Source organism: Eumetopias jubatus, unplaced genomic scaffold, assembly GCF_037043125.1.
Source record: "Eumetopias jubatus isolate StellerSeaLion01/CBP00866 unplaced genomic scaffold, mEumJub1_p1.0 scaffold_6, whole genome shotgun sequence".
NCBI classification, from domain to species: Eukaryota; Metazoa; Chordata; class Mammalia; order Carnivora; family Otariidae; genus Eumetopias; species Eumetopias jubatus.
The window spans coordinates 104,626,400-104,647,176 of NW_028274812.1; the positions used below are offsets into that span (position 1 = coordinate 104,626,400).

At 43.6% G+C, this 20,777-nt stretch overlaps 1 protein-coding gene across 2 annotated transcripts in view; it reads left to right on the forward strand.

The window, feature by feature from the left end:
* The window catches only part of RCAN2 (regulator of calcineurin 2), a 266,392-nt gene that overhangs the window by 235,375 nt on the left and 10,240 nt on the right, over positions 1-20,777 (forward strand). For both annotated transcript variants that reach the window (XM_028097869.2, XM_028097870.2), the window contains 2 exons: positions 5,360-5,533; positions 9,720-9,891. In XM_028097869.2, the coding sequence (XP_027953670.1) occupies positions 5,360-5,533; positions 9,720-9,891 (346 nt within the window). The remainder of the gene's footprint in view (positions 1-5,359; positions 5,534-9,719; positions 9,892-20,777) is intronic.

Genomic DNA, 20,777 nt, shown 5'->3' on the forward strand with positions numbered 1-20,777 from the left:
CCAGTATTACTTGTATTCCTCACAGCCACACACTCACAGCTTAACAAAAAAAAAAAAAAAAAAAGGAAAAAGAAAGTAAGAAAGAAAAATTAATGGCCCTGAGGAAGCCATAAAATTTATTAATTTTATTAACTCTCTATCCTTGAGCATATACCTTTTTAATAATCTGAATAACAAAATGGGAAGAACACATAAAGTATACTTCTGCAGCATCCCAAAATACAATATTTGACTTGAGGAAACATTGGAGGCTGTTCTAAGCTGAACTAGACATTTACTTTTCTCATGGAACATCATTTTTACTTGAAAGAACAACTAACAAACAAACTGTAGTTATGCAGACTTAGGTATTTGGCAGACATTGTCCCAAAAATGAATGAATGGGCATGTTACTCCAAGGAAAATAACTGGCAGTGTTTGTCTCCAATGATTAGGAAAGAGGGATTCCTGGGTGGCTCAGTTGGTTAAGTGTCTGCCTTCAGCTCAGGTCATGATCCCAGGGTCCTGGGATCAAGTCCCACATCGGGCTCCTCGCTCAATGGGGAGCCTGCTTCTCCCTCTGCCTGCCACTCCCCCTGCTTGTGCTCTCTCTCTCTCTGACAAATAAATAAAATCTTTAAAAAAAAAAAAAAAGAAAGAACTTTCAAGCTAAAAGTAGAATTTTGGGAAACCTATATTAACAACATGAATCTGACAGCTTTCCAATTTCTAAGGACTTTTTAATAATATAGGTGATAATATTAATGAATGTGATTTTTTTATACTGTGTAATGAAACATGTCAACATTTGGAAAATCTGCATAACTCAAAGAACCACAATTTTTCAAGTGACCAACGTACACCATTTCAGAATTGTGCATGGGTGAAAAAACCCATTAAAGGTGCAAAATAGATAAATAGATCTTAATATAATCAAATAAAAATGTTACTTGAATATAGCTTCAGATATAACATTGTAATATACTTTAAGAAACTGCCACTTGTCGAGTTTTGATGAAGTATCAAGAAAGGCTATTCACAAGGAATTTCAAAGAATATTTGAAAGGCTATTAAGTTACTCCTCCCTTTTCCCACCCTATATTTGGGTGAGGCCAGCTTTGAGTCACACCCTTCAGACAAAACAGTATAGTGTAACAGACTGAACATAGAAACAAATGGGAGATTTCAGGTCTCTTCTATTAAATCAGAAACTGAAGAGATTTGCAGAAATGTAAAAGATGCCGATCTCACTAAACTCTCTCTTGTTTTGGAAAACAGTAATTTTTCATAAAAACATTATTTTAACATAGAATGGTCTTATTATTGTTACTTTATATATATTTATAAATGTATATTTTTTAAAGTTTCTAGTACAATAAACACTGGTAGATGGATCCCACCTAAACAAAAATTCTTTAGGATTCTTCATAATTTTTAAGTGTGTAGCGAGGTCTGGAGACCAGAATTTGAGATCACTGCTATGGAACTTTATTCAAACCAGTGGTTACAAAGAGAACTAACTGTTGAGGAAATGAGGAATTTTATTGGGTTTGTAGGGTACCAGACTAGAGGAAACAGGCAGCCAGAAGACAGCAAAGTATCACTGTGTGTCTGGGGGCAACCTGAACATCGGAAGCGTAGATTTGCTGTACAGGCCGCTGAGAGACCCCTGTGGCTGGCTCTGTTCAGGACGCTGTGTTGCCTAAGGGTAGGTCACTGTGCTGCACCTGCCTCTAACCAATTTCGTCTCGTGTTCTGTTGCCTCTGCCAATGAAATGTTTATCATGTCACTAATGGAAGAAAATAGAGGTGGCCGATGAATCCCCAATTCTTGGCCAGCTGTGCCCCCTGCCACTACAAGTTCCCAAAAGACTTGTGCAGAGAGGACAGACCGAGAAAATGTCAGTCGATGGCGATGATGATGATCACTGTAGAGTTTGTGAAAACCCTGGCCCCTGAGCTCTGGGCTGCACCCCAGGTTTGGTGAAAGACCTCTTTTGATTATCAGCCTAAGCCCCAAACAAGGGATATCAGAGAGGTTCTTGTCACTTGCCAACTCTAGCTTGATGCAGTAGCTGCCTGGGGCCCTCTTTTGAGGATCAGCGGAGAAAACAATTGCATTCAGTTATTGACATCTGCCAAAGCCTCCCAAGGAGTGGGCACATAGGCCATTCATTGTCAGCCCTCCCCTAAGCCCAAAGTCAGGACTCCGTGATTTTTTTTTCCCCTTATCCAAGCTCTTGAGGCCAAACAGCTCTGAACGACTGAGATGTGAGACATAAAGAAGAAATATAAAATGCAAACAAGGGATTAGAGTCAAAGGAAAAGAACACCTCCCCTCCAAGGCTGGTCTCCATGCCCACGCTCAGGCCCTGGGGAGGGGGTGGGGAAGTGAAACTGGCAGTGGAAAAATATAGAGCTACAAAGACCCAAGAATATTGTCCTAAGAAATATGAATATTTCTCTATAGAAATGAGCTTTTAATCCCTTCATTCCTGAAAATTCCCCATATTAATGAAATCATCAACCGTGATATGACCAGCTGAGAATACTGTCATTGTGAGGAACCAAAAAACATTGTATTTACCAGGACTCCTATTCAGGAAAACACAACATTGTTGGGAAATAATTCCTTAATGAGCCCTCTTGGAGTGGTGGTGGAGGCCCCAGGCCCAGGGGTTGGCTGATCCCAAGGCTTGAGAGATGAAGGAAAAACTGCCCAAGGAACAGACAAGGAAAGATTCTTGTTTTGTTCTTGAGAGGGAAAGGGGACTAAGAATAAGAAAAGGGGAGAAAGAACCCCTCAAATCTCCAGGAATGTCATGAAACTTAAAAAAAAAAAAAAAAAAAAACCTTGCTCTGAATGTATCATTTGTGGTTCTGGACTGGGTAGAGGGGGTATAAAGAGAAAGAAACAGGAGTCAAAAATGGGAAGAACTACAGGCATACCCGGGGAATCTCAAAAATGGGCCAAGCATTTGGAAGGGTCACAGGCCATGGTCTTCAGGGTCTAAGACATGTTCATCTGGGTGCCCAACAGACAAGGAGGCCTTCTGTAATATCTGGGTGGGGTCAGTGATGTCCCAGCCCCCCATCACGTTGCTGATTCTTCTAGATGTGGTCACACCCGAGCCTTGGGTCAGTTTATTGCTCCGCCTCTCTGACTCCTGCTACAGCACTTCTCTCTTTGTCTCAGTCCAGCAGTGTTAATTCTTTACAGAGTGGAAAGCATCTCCATAGTCAGGGTCACAAGGACTTTGGCCTTGTGGGAGCTCTGCCACTAACTGCCCATGTGACCATGATGGGTCCTTGTCTCTTCAGACTTCAGGATCCTGATCTGTAAAATGATAGAGGTGAGGAAGGAAAAGGTTAATATCGCTTAGGTCCCTGACAAATCAAAATTCAGTGACTCTTGCAGCTCCTTGGTGCATCTTCGTTCCCACTTATACTCACACTTGTGATACACCTTTCATTGTAGAAATAAAAGAATCGGGGTTTGTTGGTTTGTTGGTTTAAAGAGAAGTTATTTACTTGGTAGCAATTTTCTCCACTGAGAACATAGAGTAATTTAACAGGCACTGGTTTTGTTACTTAGAACAAGAACTTTTTTAAAGCTAAAAGGAACCAGACAGATGGTGTTCATATCTATATAAATATATATTTTTTATTTTATATTTACATATAAATTCATATTTTTAAAAAATATATGAATATATATTTATATATAAGTTTTACATATATATGTGTGTGTGTGTGTGTGTGTGTGTGTGTATTTAATTCTCTACTTCTCCTTTTATGCCTTTCCCCAGTCTTATGGGCATTCTCTTATGTGTGTTTGTATCTGCCTCTCCCAATAGATTGTTAGACCACTGAGAGTCAGAACATAATGATACTCATCTCTGTATCCTCCTAAAGCCTAGAGACCATGCCTTATGTAAAGTGAGCATTTAATAGAGATTTGTTTGGTTGAGCTGAAATTGTACCGAATCAAAATTTTTAAATGATTGCCTTGTACTGTAATAGGTTTGGTTATGCTGTGGGAATAACATAATCTCCAGATCTCAGTGATTTAATGCAATAGAGGTTTGTTTGTTGCTTTTTGATTTTGGGTTTTTTTTTTCTTTGCCAAGGCAAAGTCAACTATAGGTTGGGTGAAAGATATTTCTGCTCCACAGAGGCCACTCAGGGACCCAGACTGAGGAGAATCCTGCTTCCAAATTGTATACCATCTGGAATACATGGCATCTTCAGAGAAAGAGATAAAAAAATTCCTAAGCGCTTTTTTTTGCCTTCACACATTTCATGAACCAGGACTAATCAAATGGCACCATTGAACTAGCGCCACCAAGATTGATAATCGCTAATAATATCTATCACATACTTTACTCGATAGCTCTAATATTTCAGCAATAATGGACTTCTTTGAGAATCTTCTGACAACTATGATCCCTCTCCCCAGAAAAAAAAAAAATACATACACACAGAAACTTATTCAACACTTTGCATAATTTTCAGGTTTTTTATGCATTTCAAACCTCGTTGGCTGCTCTTCTACAGATCTCAGGACGCAGGTTATGAATCCTTCCACTGAATCCACAAGCATGTTTAACACCTGGTAACAGACCAACAGATGAAAAAAAAAAAGACATTACTAAGACGAAATCAGAGGGGGAGACAAACCATAAGAGACTCTTAACTATAGGAAACAAACTGAGGGTTGCTAGAGGGGAGGTGGCTGGGGGGGGGGTAAGTGGGTGATGGGCAATAAGGAGGGCACGGGATGGAATGAGCACTGAGTGTGTATGCACCTGACCTCTACATCTGACCTCTACATCTGAAACTAATAATACACTATACGTTAATTAATTGATTTTAAAATAAAAAAATACATTACTAGTGTTCTGTTTTTTTCCTTTAAATTTTTTATTATTGTTATGTTAATCACCATGCATTACATCATGAGTTTGTGATGTAGTGTTCCATGATTCATTGTTTGTGCATAGCACCCAGTGCTCCACGCAGAATGTGCCCTCTTTAATACCCAACACCAGGCTAACCCATCCCCCCACCCCCCTCCCCTCTAAAACCCTCAGTTTGTTTTTCAGAGTCCATTGTCTCATGGTTCGTCTCCCCCTCCGATTTACTCCCCTTCATTCTTCCCCTCCTGCTATCTTCTTCTTTTTTTTCTTAATATATATTGCATTATTTGTTTCAGAGGTACAGATCTGTGATTCAACAGTCCTGCACAATTAGTTCTGTTTTATGTTGAGAACAGCCTATTTATTTACTTAGTTACTTACTTAATTTGTGTCAGATCAGGCATCGTGCAAGATACATGACCAATGGATTTTCCTCTGTTTTTTTTTTTTTTCTTAATCAGGAAAAATTTGAGGGTCTGTTTCGGACTTACGATGACTGCGTGACGTTCCAGCTGTTTAAGAGTTTCAGACGTGTCCGAATAAACTTCAGCAATCCCAAATCTGCAGCCCGAGCCAGGATAGAGCTTCATGAAACCCAGTTCAGAGGGAAAAAATTAAAACTCTACTTTGCACAGGTAAGGTAATTCTTGCTCTACACTATCTTTTGCTTTTTTTTTTTTAAAGATTTTATTTATTTATTTATTTGACAGAGAGAAACACAGCGAGAGAGGGAACACAAGCAGGGGGAGTGGGAGAGGGAGAAGCAGGCCTCCCGCGGAGCAGGGAGCCCGACGTGGGGCTCGATCCCAGGACCCCAGGATCATGACCTGAGCCGGAGGCAGGCACCTAACGACTGAGCCATCCAGGCACCCCTATTATCTTTTGCTTTTTAAAAAATGTAAATGGAGCCCTTTCTACTTTCAGGCTGGTTTGTAGTCTATAATTAGTTCATGGAGAAATAAACCTACACCATAGATTCCCAGGCAGGGACATCACAGAGGTTTAGAAAGCAGGCTGACAGCCTGGGCTCTCACCTGGGCAAGTTGCATACTTTCAGTGGGCCTCAGTTTCCTCACCTGTAAAAGGAGCAGGATGATACAAACCCCAGACTATTGCTGGGAGGATTAAATGAACTATTGTGTGTTCAAGTGCCTGGCATTTGGTAAATGCACAGTAAACACCAGCTGGTGGTTGTAGTAAGAATGGTCTATTCACAACTACTCTTAAACTTCCTAGCAGGGTTGTGATAAAATTTCAGTTATATCCTAGTTTTAGTGGACTGTATACCTTTCCAATGACTCCTATTCATGAGAAAGCATGACAAACAGATGGAAATCAGTTTTGTGTTTTATTTCATCCAGAAATACTAGCTTTCCAAAAGGGGATGGGCACTTCTTGGCAAGACTCACAAAGTCCACAGCAATAGAAAATCAATGTCCTAGGGGCGCCTGGGGGCTCAGTCGGTTAAGCCTCTGCCTTTGGCTCAGATCATGAGCCGCAGGGTCCTGGGATTGAGTCCCATATCAGGCTCCCTGCTTGTGCTTGCTCTCTCTCTCTCTCTCTCTGACAAGTAAATAAATAAAATCTTAAAAAAAAAAAAAAGAAAATCAGTGTCCTAATATTAGTTCCATCAGTGTCTTCCCTTCATCATCAGATATCTTGATTCATCTCTTGTTGGTCAGTAAGCATTGTTCCCATCTTTGAACTCTACAAAGATGGCACAGTGAAAAAACATAGACTTTGCTTCTTTTTAAGGCTGATTAGTATTCCATTGTATGTAGATGACACATTCTCTTTACCCATTCATCTGTCGATGGACATTTATGTCATTCCCACATTATTATGAATAGTGCTGCAGTGAACACAAGAGTGTTAATATTTCTTCAGAAGCCTGATTTCAATTATTTTGGATTAATACCCAGAAGTGGAATTGCTCAGATGGTGGTTCTCTTTTATTTTTTGGAGGAACCTCCATTTTGTTTTCTATAGTGGCTGCATCATTATGCATTCCCACCAACAGTATACAAGGGTTCCAATTTTTCCACATCCTTGCCAACACTTGTTGTCTTTTATTTATTTATTGGATTTTGATAATACCCATCCTGACAGGTGTGAGGTTATATCTTACTGTGGTTTTGATTTGCATTTTCCTGGTGCTTGGTGGCCTAAATATTTTTTCATATACCTGTTGGCCATTTATGTATCTTCTTTGGAGAAATGTCTATTTGAGTCTTTAGATCATTTTTAACTGAGTTATTAGGTTTAATTTTGGGGTTTTTTTGTTGTTTTGGGGATTTTTTTTCTTGGAGTTAAGGAGTTCCTTAACTCTTTATCCTATACATGGATAAGGAGATTAACCTATCCTCTATATGATTTATAAATATTTTCTCCCATTCGCAGATTGCCTTTTCACTTTGTTGATATTTCTTTTGCTGTGCAGAAGACTTGGTTTGTTGTAGTCCTGCTTGTGCTTTTGGTGTCATATCTATGAAAACATTATCAAGGCCAGTGTTATGAAGCTTTCCACTATATTTTCTTCTAGGATTTTTGAAGTTTCAGGTCTTATGTTTTGAGTCTTTAACCCATTTTGAGTTAATTTTTGTATATGGTGTAAGAGAAGGTTTCAGTTTCATTCTTTTGTATGTGCATATCCAGTTTTCCCAACACCATTTGTTGAAGAGACTATCTTTTCCTCATTGTGTACTTTTAGCACCCTTGTTGAAGGTCACTTGACCCTATATGTGTGGATTCATTTCTGAGCTCTCTATTCTATATGTCCATTGGTCTATATGTCTGTCTTAATGCCAGTACCATACTATCTTGCTTACTCTAGCTTTGTAATATATTTTTAAATCAGGAAGTGTGATCTTCTTTCTCAAGATTTATTTGGCTATTTATGGACTTTTGTGGTTCTATATGAATTTTAGAATTGTTTTTTACTATTTCTGTAAAAAAAAGCCATTGGGATTTTGGTAAGGGTTGTATTAAACCTGTAGATTGCTTTGGACAGTATGGACATTCTGCAATATGGATAAACCTTGAGGACATGAGGCTAAGTGAAATAAGCTGGCCACAGAAAGACAAATATTGCATGATTCCACTTATTTGAGGGATCTAAAATCCTAAAATTCATAGAACCAAAGAGTAGAATGGTAGTTGCCAGGGACTAGGAAGAGGAGAAAATGATGAGTTACTAATCAACAGGTATAAAATTTCAATTAAAGAAGATGAATATACTTTAGAGATCTACTGTACAACACTGTACCTACAGTCAACAATAATATACTGTAGACTTAAACATTTGTTAAGAGGGTAGATCTTTGGGGGGTCCTGGGTGGCTTAGTCAGTTAAGTGCCTGCCTTCAGCTCAGGTCATGATCCCGGGGGTCCTGGGATGGAGCCCCCTGCTCAGCAGGGAACCTGCTTCTTCCTCCCCCTCCCCCTGCTTGTGTGCTCTCTCTCTCTCTCTCCCTCAAATAAATAAATAAAATCCTTTAAAGAAAAAAGAGGGCAGATCTCTTGTTAAATGTTCTTATCACAATTAAATTAAATCTAAAAAAGAAGAATTTAGACTTTGGTCTCAGACCCATGTTTGAATCCCATGCTTCTAGTAACTATGTGTAAAAACCTGTTTTTATCTACTGAAACCCCACTTGTTTCTTTACAAACAGAGAGTTACCATCTGACCCAGCAAATACCCACTCCTAGGTATATATCTAAAAGACTTGAAAATAGATCCCAAAGGGCGCCTGGATGGTTCAGTCGTTAAGTGTCTGCCTTCAGCTCAGGTCATGATCCCAGGGTCCTGGGATCGAGCCCCATACGGGGCTCCCTGCTCCGTGGGGAGCCTGCTTCTCCCTCTCCCACTCCCCCTGCTTGTGTTCCCTCTCTCGCTGTGTCTCTCTCTGTCAAAAAAAACTTAAAAAAAGAATCCCTTAAAAAAATTAGACCTCAAAAAAATACCTGTACACATATATTCATGGTGGTACTATGCACACTAGCCAAAAGGTAGAAACAAGCCAAATGTGCATCATTAGATGAACAGATAAACAAATCATGGCCCATCACTCATTGGAATGTTACAAAACCATGAAAAGGGCTGAAGTACCGGTGTGTGCTCTGACATGGATGAACCCCGTAAATATGCGAAGGAAAAGAAGCTAGACACGAAACGGTCACATATTCTGATTCCGTTTCTGGGAAATGTCCAGAACAGGCAAATCATAGAGACAGAAAGCAGATTGGTGGTTGCCAGGGTCTGACTAGAGGCAAACATGGTAGTAACTGTTGAATGAGCACAGGGTTTCCTTTGGGGCAATACAGATGCTTTGCCTCTAGGCAGAAGTGGTGATTGCACCACACTGGATGTGTCCTCCATGCCACTGATTGTTTCCGTTAGAATGCTTCATTTCCTATGATGGGAAGATTACCCCCAAAAGAATGAGAGAGAGAGAGGAAAGAAAGGGAGCAAGGAGTCTGGGGACCAACAGCCTCACCCTCATGTGGGTACTTGCTCACAATGCAGATTCCTGGGCCCCACTCCAGCTCTGCTGAATCAGACGCTCCAGGAGTGGGGCTCCACTCTGCTTTTGGAAGCTGTCCAGATAATCACCATGCATGCTACAAGTCGAGATCCACAGTTTTAAGGATGAGATAGGATAACTGAGCATCTGGTGGATGGTAAGCAGTGATTATTTTCATAGCCTCCTTCACTGGTTCCTTTGTCACAGGCTGAAAATGAGATTCTGCATCTTCGGGTCCCAACACGGCCCATCTGAGACCCTAATGAATCCTGTGTCTTCGTTTCTCCTCTGTTTGAAAGGTTCAGACTCCAGAGACAGACGGTGACAAGCTGCATTTGGCACCACCGCAGCCCGCCAAACAATTCCTCATCTCACCCCCGGCATCTCCTCCCGTTGGCTGGCAGCCCATCAGCGACGCCACGCCAGTGCTCAACTACGACCTCCTCTATGCTGTGGCCAAACTAGGACCAGGTATGCTCTGTGACCCCTTTGGAAAATAAACATCGTCGGCAACCTAGAAAAGCCAAATGGGATTAACAACCTTGAAATCCGGGGCTCATGGTAACATGTGCATTTCTAATGGGTTTATTGCTGTGTGTGGATGGCGAGAGGGCTGATGGATGAGAGAGAAAGAACCAGCACTGGACTTTGTCCCTGTTTAACAGCAATTTGGGAACGGGGACTAAAATGTCTGTCCGTGCAGCTTCTGCATTGCAACGCAGATACTTTACAATTGGAAAGAGCTACCTAATTCTTACGGGATTCCTCTCTATACCATAAGGAATTTTGGTATATTTGGTATATTCCAGTATATTCTAGTTTTCTCAGAATAGGCAAAATAAGCTCTACCAGCTGGCATGAGGCTTCTATGCTGTGCAACGTTCTTTTATTGCTGCCATAGGAAAGCCCAGGAGAACCCTCTGAAACAAGACAGTCGTCCTGCCAAGGTGAAGCCTCTTGGTCTCTGAGAAGCTGGTCATAGTAGCCTTTACCTTAAGAAAAAATCTTATGGTCCCTTTCTTCCAATGTTGGTATATGTGGCCCAGATTCTCTCGTTTTCAGGGCAGTATAGTATTCCACTGGACAAATAAATACACACACACACACACATATACACACACACACACCATCACACTTGATTCATCCAGTTTCCTGAGTTGGACATTTAGACTGTTTCCAGTTTCTCGCCATTCTTTTTTTTTTTTTTTTAAGATTTTTTATTTATTTGACGGAGAGATAGCGAGAGAGGGAACACAAGCAGGGGGAGTAGGAGAGGGAGAAGCAGGCTTCCCCGCAGAGCAGGGAGCCCGATGTGGGGCTCGATCCCAGGACCCTGGGATCACGACCTGAGCCGAAGGCAGACGCTTAACGACTGAGCCACCCAAGCGCCCCAGTTTCTCGCCATTCTAATCAAAGCTACAGTTAACATCCTTGTACATATCTCCTATGCACTGATCTGAAATTTCTTTATGTTGGTACCTAGAAGTGATATCATCCTCACATTCAGTAGACATTGCCAGCTCGCTGGAAAAATACTCCCAAGTATTGTGATAGGTGAAATGAAATGGGGTCACTTATGTCAAGGGGCTTTTTTTTTTTAATTTTATTTATTTATTTGAGAGAGAGAGAGAATGAGAGATAGAGAGCACGAGAGGGAAGAGGGTCAGAGGGAGAAGCAGACTCCCAGCTGAGCAGGGAGCCCGATGTGGGACTCGATTCCGGGACTCCAGGATCATGACCTGAGCCGAAGGCAGTCGCTTAACCAACTGAGCCACCCAGGCACCCGTCGAGGGGCTTTAAAATGGAGTTGGAGGGCGCCTGGGTGGCTCAGTTGGTTAAGCGACTGCCTTCGGCTCAGGTCAAGATCCTGGAGTCGCAGGATCGAGTCCCGCATCAGGCTCCCTGCTCAGCAGGAAGTCTGCTTCTCCTTCTGACCCTCCCCCTTCTCACGTGCTCTCTCTCGCTCTCTCTCTCTCATTCTCTCTCTCTCAAATAAATAAATAAAATCTTTAAAATAAAATGGAGCTGGAAGGCCCGTTAAAGAGATGGGACATAGGCACATCCTCACCCAGTAGGACCATGAACTTTTGAACTGGGCCCAACCACATATGATATTCCAAGAACTCAGCCTGCAACTTTCTATACTAAGAGATTTTGCTTAGTGACAGCCTTAGCGACAAGTCACCAGCAACAGGCCCCCTCAGCTGTGATATTCTGCCACCAACGCCCATCAAAATTCTTCTTAAACAGCGTATACAGGCATTCCCTTTTGTCTTTAAAAATGCTTGATTTTGTTCCCAAATGCTCACCCTAGGGTGAGCAGACTATTTGGTTTGCTGCCCATATCTGTGTTCCCCAAACTGCAATTCTGAGACCCTAAAGAAATGCTTTGGTTTTTATTGGCTCAGCCTCTTTTTTCGGTTGACAGTATTCTTCCTGTATTATAGCAGGAGGGGAAATGGTGGGAGGTGCAGGGGTTGCAACCAGGTGCAGCTGAGGGTTTAGGCACTGTGGATCCGAGGGTAAATAATGCCCATCATGTCTGCTACTAGCTGGTCTCCTGGTGTGAGAGAGGGCTTTAAAAATACAATCCCAATGCCCTGACTGCACCCTAAGAGATTCTGATTTAATTGATTTGGGTCAAGTTCAGGCATTAGTATTTTTTTAAAAGCTCCCCGGAACTCTCAAAAACCACTGATAGCCAAGTGACAAAAGAGCAGTGATGGTAAACATACAATGAGTTGCTACCAGTGTTTCTTGGTGTGCTCAGGAAGATACTTGAACCAGAATCACCCACCCCAGAAGTCTGCGGTTTTAATCATCACACGTGATGATTCTTATACCCATGGAAATTTGAGGACCCTGGTTATTAGGGCACCCACTCTGAGGGCGGTTCAGAACAGTGGTTCTGTTCTGGTTTACCCAGGACCGAAGGCTTCCTGGGAACTTTCAGTGTCAAACACAGGAAATCCCCAGGCAAACCAGGAAGGGAGGGCACCCTAGTGGGTCCTCAGATTAGGATGAGGCTGGTTTGAGTAATAAGCTCTCCCTGCAGAGACTAACTGGCTATCCCTTGTGGCCCAAAATTTAAATTATAGCACTCCCGAGGGCAAGCTACCTGGGGTTTCTTTCTAATTGCCGTCAAGGCACTCAGCGTCTCAGGGACCTTTACACACTGGCCATGGGTTCCCCGCCCTCAAAGAGCCGTTGTGAGAAGCAGTAGGTGCCTAGGAGTTGCTGAGGGAAGAAGCAATATAATAAGAAGAGTGGTATTCGTGAAATGTGATTTCTTTGAAAGCCTCCTCCACGTACAGGAAATCCGGAGCCAATGTACTTCCACATGTCTGTGATATGAATGAATGTGAAGTATATACAATAAGTTGGGTCTGCCCAAGTCAAGCCTTGTGAAAGCATTTGCCACAGTAATTCAGGACACTCCAGAAGCAGGCATGCACAGCCCCGGATGGACCGGCTGGAGCCAAGGGACTTGGAGCTGCCAGCTTGAACCTCCTGCACAGATGCTGACAACATGTTTGAACACCTCGTCGTTCAGTTGCGTGAATGTCAGGAAGGGGAGCTTCAGAGAATCACTAAGGTCTTGGCTGGAGGACGTAGGAGTCCCTGGCCTGGCTGCATTTTACAGGAGGCAGGACCGAGAGGCCCAGACAGGGGGGAAGCCACTTGCCAGTGACAGAGCCCGGGGGTCCATGGCAATGCTCTTCCTCCTGCCCTGTGCATGAGGGAGGCCCAGGGCAAGCCAGACGTCCTGATCGCCAGATCCCAGCTGGCCTCAGGCACGCTCCTGGAGCCAGGAATCCAGTAAATGCAAATCATTTTCTCCAAAATGGGAAGGAGAATTCGTGTGTAGTTAATGTTCTCAACGCTTGATGCAAAGATAGGATGAGGGCGGGTCTCCGATACCCTCACTGGCTAAGGGAGAGGAGTCCCGGGTCTGGAAGACACGGCCAGGGGCGGGGGTGACCTGGAGCCGATGGAGGCAGAAGGAACAGATGGAGTTAGGAGCTAGACCTCGGAAGGGAGGCTTACGGAGCCTGGCACGGGGGAGGGAGGAAGGAGGAATGAAAGGGTCTTCAAGAGGCAGAGAAAACAAGGGGCTTCTTTTGAGAGCTGTGAATAACTTATCGACAGTGGTGAAAATGCATGCCCTTTACCTTAGTGGTGCTGCTGACCTCTGAGCCTGGCTCTCCCTTGCCCAGTGAATGTACTCTAAAGCCCTTGAGAGAGCAATTATTAGTATTCCCATTCCCACTGGGAATATTAATGGCGCTCTTCTGTAATGTTCTTACAGATCAGAACACTAAGCTGGAGAGAGGTGAGCCAGTTTGCCCAAAGGGACACAGCTGGTTGGTGGCAGAGACAAGTGTCAAGCCTGGCTCTGCTGACCGCCCCCCCATGGCCAGATCCCCTGGCCTTTGACTGAGGACCCTGGTGGCCTCGGTGGACATGAGGCCCCCTCTGCTGTGACGCTGACAGAACATTTATCCTAACCGTGAATTGACAGTTAGCCCTGACGCCACTGTGACTCTCAGAAAGCCAGACCCAGGTGTGGCAGGCATGCAAATGGAGGCCCGTGCACCATGTGTGTGTGCAAGGGCCAATAGCGAGGGTCTTCTGCTTTTGAAGGATGACTGATACTGTGTCCCGAGTGTGTTCTCTGGGATGTGGTTCCCTCCATTCTTTGCCAGCAACTCGAGGCTGCTTCTCTTTATTTAGTTTTCCACTTGTCTTCTTCCTGTGTCCTTGAAGCTTCTTTACCCCACACAGATAGATGATTTGCAGCCAACAACTGAGCTGAAACTATCATGGAGGCTGTGTTAGAAGCCGGGGTGTCTGTAGCTGTTTCAGCCACAACAGTGAAGGAACATAGCCACACCTGTGTCCTGGGCGCCCCCCCTCCCCATGCGGTGCCAAGGCAGGGACTTGTTCCTTCAACCTCCTCATGGCACTTTGCACAAGTGCTCCCGCACTCCTCCTAAGGTAATTCTCTATTGTTCAACTCACTGTCTTCTCGACTTTTGGTACTCCCAGCTCCTGGTATCACCTTGCACATAGGAGATGCTCAATAAATATTGAATGAATGCATGCATGCATGAATGAATGAATAGATCAGAGCCCTCAGCCTGCCTAGGGATAATTTGTTCACCAGCAAATTGTTGCTTTCTTATGGCTTTATCCAGACTGAGTCAGGCAACACTAAATTAATGTTTTCTTCCAGGAGAGGTCTTTGAGCATTTCCGTTTGGGAAAAAAAAAAAAAATTATTTCGTGAGGTTCATTTTTAGTCCTTTGGCAGAAGCATTTCAGTAAGGAATTATAACTCATTCCGTGTTAAGGGATGGCTGCCTCAGTTCCGGGAGTATAGAAACACGGTAACATCAGAGCAGAGAAAGCAACTCAAAGGAATGGAGTTTGCTTCGGAGGAGTGACTAACACTGCTAAATTGGGAGAGCTGAGTGACTGAGAAGAGATGTGGGAATTGAAAGATGCTGAGCTAAAGTAAGTCTGAAGAAAGATCATCATGGAGCAGGGATCCAGGGCAAGATGGCGCTCGGGCTGAGTGAGGATCACCTCAGCAAACCAGCTGGCTCATGGGAATGGAAATGTGCCCACCCACCCTGAAAGGCAAGGACGTGCATTACTAAAACCCTTTCATGGAGGCTCCGATGAGCAGGAGCAAAACAGGACTCCCCTTCTTTGGGAAAGGAACAGTGGTGACCCTCTTCCAGACAGGAACAGCTCATGCTCATGGAACTTGTGGAGAGGCTCTTGAAATAAGCATGGAGAGTGCAATTACAGTGGAACCATGATCAAACCCAAGCCTGTGGGATTCCTTTGAAACACTTTTTATGACACAAGGGCCCTATAACCCCGGAGAAGCAAGTCTGGTTCTATTTATTGCAGTGAGAACAAGTTTATACTCAAGAAAATGTGAGAGGCACCATTTCAAGCATTCTTCACTGTGTCCCCATGACTGTATGTTCTGTTTTTGATCCAAAGTAAGTAAAATAGACAAATTAGGAAAAAAAATTTTAAATAGAAACAGCAGTTAAAACATATATAGGGCTTACTGTGTGCCAGGCACTGTTCTGGATACCTCACTATATTATCTCCGTTAATGCTCACAGCGACTCCATGAGACAAGAATTGCTATTCTCCTCGTAGATATAGCTGGGGCATGTGAGGCACAGAATGGTTAAGTAACTTGCCCAAGGCTGCACAGCTGGTAAGTTAAAATAGGTTCCTCTGCCACTGGCAAGAAACAGAAAGAATTGATTGTGCTAGCACCTTTGCCCTGAGGAGTGAAAAGTTTGAGAAACCAGAGAGATCTCTTGAATCGTAAAATTAATTTCTCTAGAAGAAATTCAAGACTGTTGCTAAAGGAAATTTTTAAAATGCAAAACAACTTACACAATGTGTTCCTCCACCTTTCATTTCTGCGTTTATCAGCACCCCCCGCCCCCAAACACAGCCACTGGGTCAGGCTTTAAGGGCCGTTCAGTGCTGTTCTCTGCTGCCCCGTGGGATGCGGGGATCAGAATTTGCCTTTTGCTCTGCTTAAAGGACAGTTAACGGGCTCTGTAAAACAGAGGCTTTCTACATTGCCATTAGTCCTCCTGGTGAATTTAGAGAAGCCCATCATCTAACAATCATCTAGACAAAAGAAGAAGGGCTTTGACCTAGTGGAGGATGAATCGAATATTTATTTTGGTTTATTTTATAGCTATTATTCCTGACTCCAGAAAGAGGACGGTGCTATGTTCTTTTCAGATATAAAGCAAATAGGAAAAACAAAAACCCAGCCCAGCAAGACAGCTTATCTCTACCAGTCAGCCAAAATGGAAACACAAAGATGTTACAATGTACTAAATGGGTGGTAAATCAGAGGTGGGATGCGAAATGCCAGGCTTTATTCTGCTCTCTAGGATGGTTCTGGAAGGTCATGTTCATTGTCACTGAAAATGCCTGCAGGGAATGATACGAAAGTCATTGTCTATTCCTTTTTTTTTCCTCCTGCTATTTTTAGCTCTTGTTAGGGAGATCAATTTTAGTTAACTGCAGAGGAGGGCTTAAAATGGTGCCCAAGTTTCAAGTTGCGTATATCTGCTATATTTAGCCTTTTTTTTTCCCCCAAATTCTTCTCCATCAAAACATGACATAGTAAAGCAGTTTTGCTGGTTTGCTGCCTAGTGGACAGCGTTTCCTCTACATGGAAAATATATTTCATTAATTCATGTAACTTACAAGGAAGAAACAGTTTCTATTCCTGGCTCACTGATTCAAAGGTAGAGAAAATTCCGTTTTTTAAATATAGATGAACACCTATATTTTGGGCGCATGTGGTATGACTATTATATAAGCTTCAGTTCTTGTTCAACAACTGCTATTTTCTGATCACAGATATGAAAAGCAAATAAAACAGTCAGGCTCCAGCGTTCCCACTCGCGCGGTCTCTTCCGTCATTCCCCACCCAAGGCACGCAGATTTGTGATTCTGGACCACATGCTCAGAATTTTCCATTTCCTTTCAAAGAATTTTCCCTGGAGGGGCGCCTGGGTGACTCAGTTGGTTAAATGTCCGACTCTTGATCTCAGCTCAGGTCTTGATCTTAGGGTTGTGAGTTCAAGCCCCGCGTTGGGCTCCACCCTGGGCATGGAGCCTACTTAAAAACAAAAACAATAACAAACAAACAAACACAACCTATGATGTAAGAAATTTACCTGGGGGGAAAAATGTCTGAAAAGCTTTTCTTCTCAGCATATACTCCACAATTATTTTTAATCACTGTTGAGTGGCAACATAAAATACTTCTTTCTCTTCTTTCACAGGTAAAATATGCCCATGGTAGAAAAATAGAAAAGACACATGACCATCCCCAGAGCTATGCCCTTAGCCAAGCCCCTAATATCAGGAAAGGTCAAACAGGATGGTCATTTCTAGAGAGGAAAACCTCACGCCTCTCTGACCAAGCAGCTCTTTCTCTCCTTTTGTTGGTACTTTTCTGTCACCTGCGTGGATGAGCCCTACCTCACGGGCTTCAGAGAACCCCTTTACTCGGTCTCCCTTTATCTTCCCACCCCTACTCCCTCCGTGGTTTCCCTAGTCTCCTTGGTTCATACCTTCCCTGGAGCGTTCCACTTCCTTGCCTCAGCCCTGAATTCAGGTCCTCAGTCAATTGGTTGTCCCCATGAAGTACTTTAGATCCTAAATGACCTAGGAGGGAAGGAAGATCCATGCCCCTGCTTCATCCAGTCTGAGAGGGAAACCCCCACAAGATAAACAAACTTTCCGTTATTGAAATAGAACACCTCTTCTAACTGATAGATCGAAGAGTTCTCTTTTCCTTCGCCCTCTCTTCGGCATCCCCATCTCTTCCTCTCCTCCCACCCCATTTTACCAAGGGGACCCTTTCTGTTTTCCTACTTTGATGTGGGTTGGGACTAAGGATGGGAGGGAAGGAGGAAGAACCCCCAATGTTTATGTGGATAATAGTTTCCTGACGTGAGCTCATGCTAGACCCGCTGAGGTAAAGCCTGTGGGCCGCCCGGATGTTTTGCCTGCACCATACTCACCGTAATCCTAAACGAGAGAGGCAATATGGCGGTCATGCTTTGGCCTCGGCATACCTCAATTGGAGTCCTAGCTCCACTTGTTTGAAGTGACCTTGAGCAATTTACTTCATTTCTCTGCACCTCTTTTTTTTTTTTAATGGTGATTTTTGACAATTTGCAAGGTCATCATGAAGATGGAATAATTAATACACATGAGGTACCCAGTCCAGTGCCTGGCACACAGGAACTACCAGATCCTTGGTGGGTGCGATGATCATTTTGCTCTGAGCAGTATCGTTTAGTAGGACACCCTCTGAGAGATGTTTCCTGTGCCAGTATATATACTGAAGTATGGAAAGCACTTGGAATAGTGTCTCCCAGCCAGCGAGAACAATATTCCTATCCTTTGTGACGGTGGTGGTGGTGATTTACCTGGGCTTGTTCTCTGAACTTTACATGGGCTTGGGGTGGTCTGTGCTTTGCTTTATACTCTTTACCTCCCGAGCTTAGAGGACATTCTTTGACAGAAGCAGCAGCTGTGCAAAGGATAAGGGACAGAGTTGCCATTCAGTGATTTGACCCCACCCTCAAAATTACCTACAGCACTTTTCTCTGGGTTGATCAAAATGAAATATGAGCTCATGGAAACACAAAGGTGTGGGAGAGAAGAAATGTGCAAAGGACTTCTCTCTCTGGAATGTTTCTTCCTCCTGGGAATATTGGTTTTAATCGAGAATCCTCTCTTTCCACTTCTACTTAGAAAATAAGTTCTTTCTCCACTCCCAGACTGAGCTTGTGAATAGGCAGTTGTAATATACACATCTCCAGTAAGCCCCTCTGCCCTGGGAGACCTCCTCTTCTATTTTGTAGCTGTCCGTGAGTCTCCAACATGAAGAAAGATATTTCTCTTGCTTTACGATGATGACTAAAATTCGGAGTGTGAGTTTGAATCCAGGCACCTCCTCTTACTAGCTGTGTGACCTGGAGAAACTTTCTTAACCCCTCTGTGCCTCCTCAGTAAAATCAGATTGTTAGAGGTATCAAATGAGATAACCCGTATGAATCTGTATGTCCAACACAGGATGTGGTGAATGCTCAGTGTGTGTTACCTATTTTTGGTCACTTGATTTTTAAACCATATCTTAAGTCTTTTATTAAAATGTAAATGTGCCTACGTTAAGCTCTTCGCTCAGTGTTTCTCAGTGCGAAAGCTGTGATATTTTGGAACTGACAGTCCTACACATTGCAGTCCATTTAGCATCTTTGGGCATCACCTGCTAAATGCCAGTATCCACACACAACCCAGTCCCTGTGAAAACCAAAAAATTAAAATTAAAAAAAAAAATCCATGTTGCATTTCCAGACATCACTGGCAGCTTAGCACCCTTGTTTGAGAACAATACTGATTACACTTCTGCACTATTTATCAGGTGGTTCTCAAATGCAAGAAAGACATAGAGGTAAGGAGTGCCTAGGAAGAGGTCAAAGGTGCCAGTGCGAAGCAGACAAAGGAGGAGTGAGAGAGGGGAGCAGTCCAGAGAGGTGTCACCGACCCTCCTTCCCGAGACCCACCCACACACTTTCTTTCCTCCCCTTTGGAACAATAGAAGAAGACGAGCTTGCTGGTAGATAACTTAAAAATACCGTTGAATCATGTATGGGGGCGGTTGGTACAGCTTTTGGAAACTTCCTGATGTTTTACACTATAATTCCTCCTTTTCTTGGGGAGAACTTTTGGGCCCAAAGCAAACCAGCATTAGCCCTGCCAGGACTAAGAGAGGCTTAAAAGACATGGTGACTTCAGACACATCCAGGGTCTGAGAGGAAGAAAGGAAGTGCAACTCACTGCACCCCTGCTTCCTGCAACTGCAGGCGGCTCTCCTGCCGCCCCCCCCAACTCTGGCCCTCTCCCCCATCTGCCCCCCACCAAGTCCTCTGAGAGCTGCCTCAGGGCCAGGCACCTCTGTCTCTGCTGTTGACAAGGGAGTGGTAGAGTGGGGCTTGGCAGCCTAACTCACCTTGCCCACCCTGCCGAATTGAAGTCCCAAAGCTAATACATGAAAGGAAAGGAAATCTAAGCGTGAGCACCTTTCAAGCACATTTCAGATTACACACACTCTTCCCTCAGTCCATTTTCAATCCCATGAACAGGCAGCATGCTCAGTAAATCTAACACATAGAAATTCCATGTTTTTTTCCATAGATCAGGACGGATGCCCCCTCGTTCTCTTGAAAATAGCACATTTCACAATAAAAGTACTGAAGAAAGGGGTTTGTAGTGCCTTCTATGAGAAGCCTGAAATCACTTTAATATTGGAATCAACCTTCCTCATCTTACTCAAATATAAAGGACTCTTAATTTAGATCAAGTTTAATGCGTGACACACAACCCTGCGTGGTTCTGTGTTCAAGGGTCCTGTTGGAAATGTTCTTCGAACTTGCCTTGATAAGCCATCATCCACTCTTAAAATTCAGTGCAGATTAATAACAGAGGCTTCTCTTTCCCTATTCGGTTCAGAACTCACTAAGACTAAGGCAGAGGAGATGAATAATGCCAGCTCTGTTTCTGAGGCTGTGCTGAAGCCCAGAATGTGGCTGAGTTGAGCACCAGCCAGGGCTTGCCAATGCTGAAATCCAGAGCCGAGCAGTCGGGACTCCCCCTGCCTGCCCACAGACTGCCCCACACAGGGCAGGGTCTCCTGTGCTGGCCTTCGCACATGGCCGAGAGCAGAGCAGGGCACAGGCCCTTTGCAGGCAGGGATGGCCCAAAAGGCAAAGTGGAGAGGGT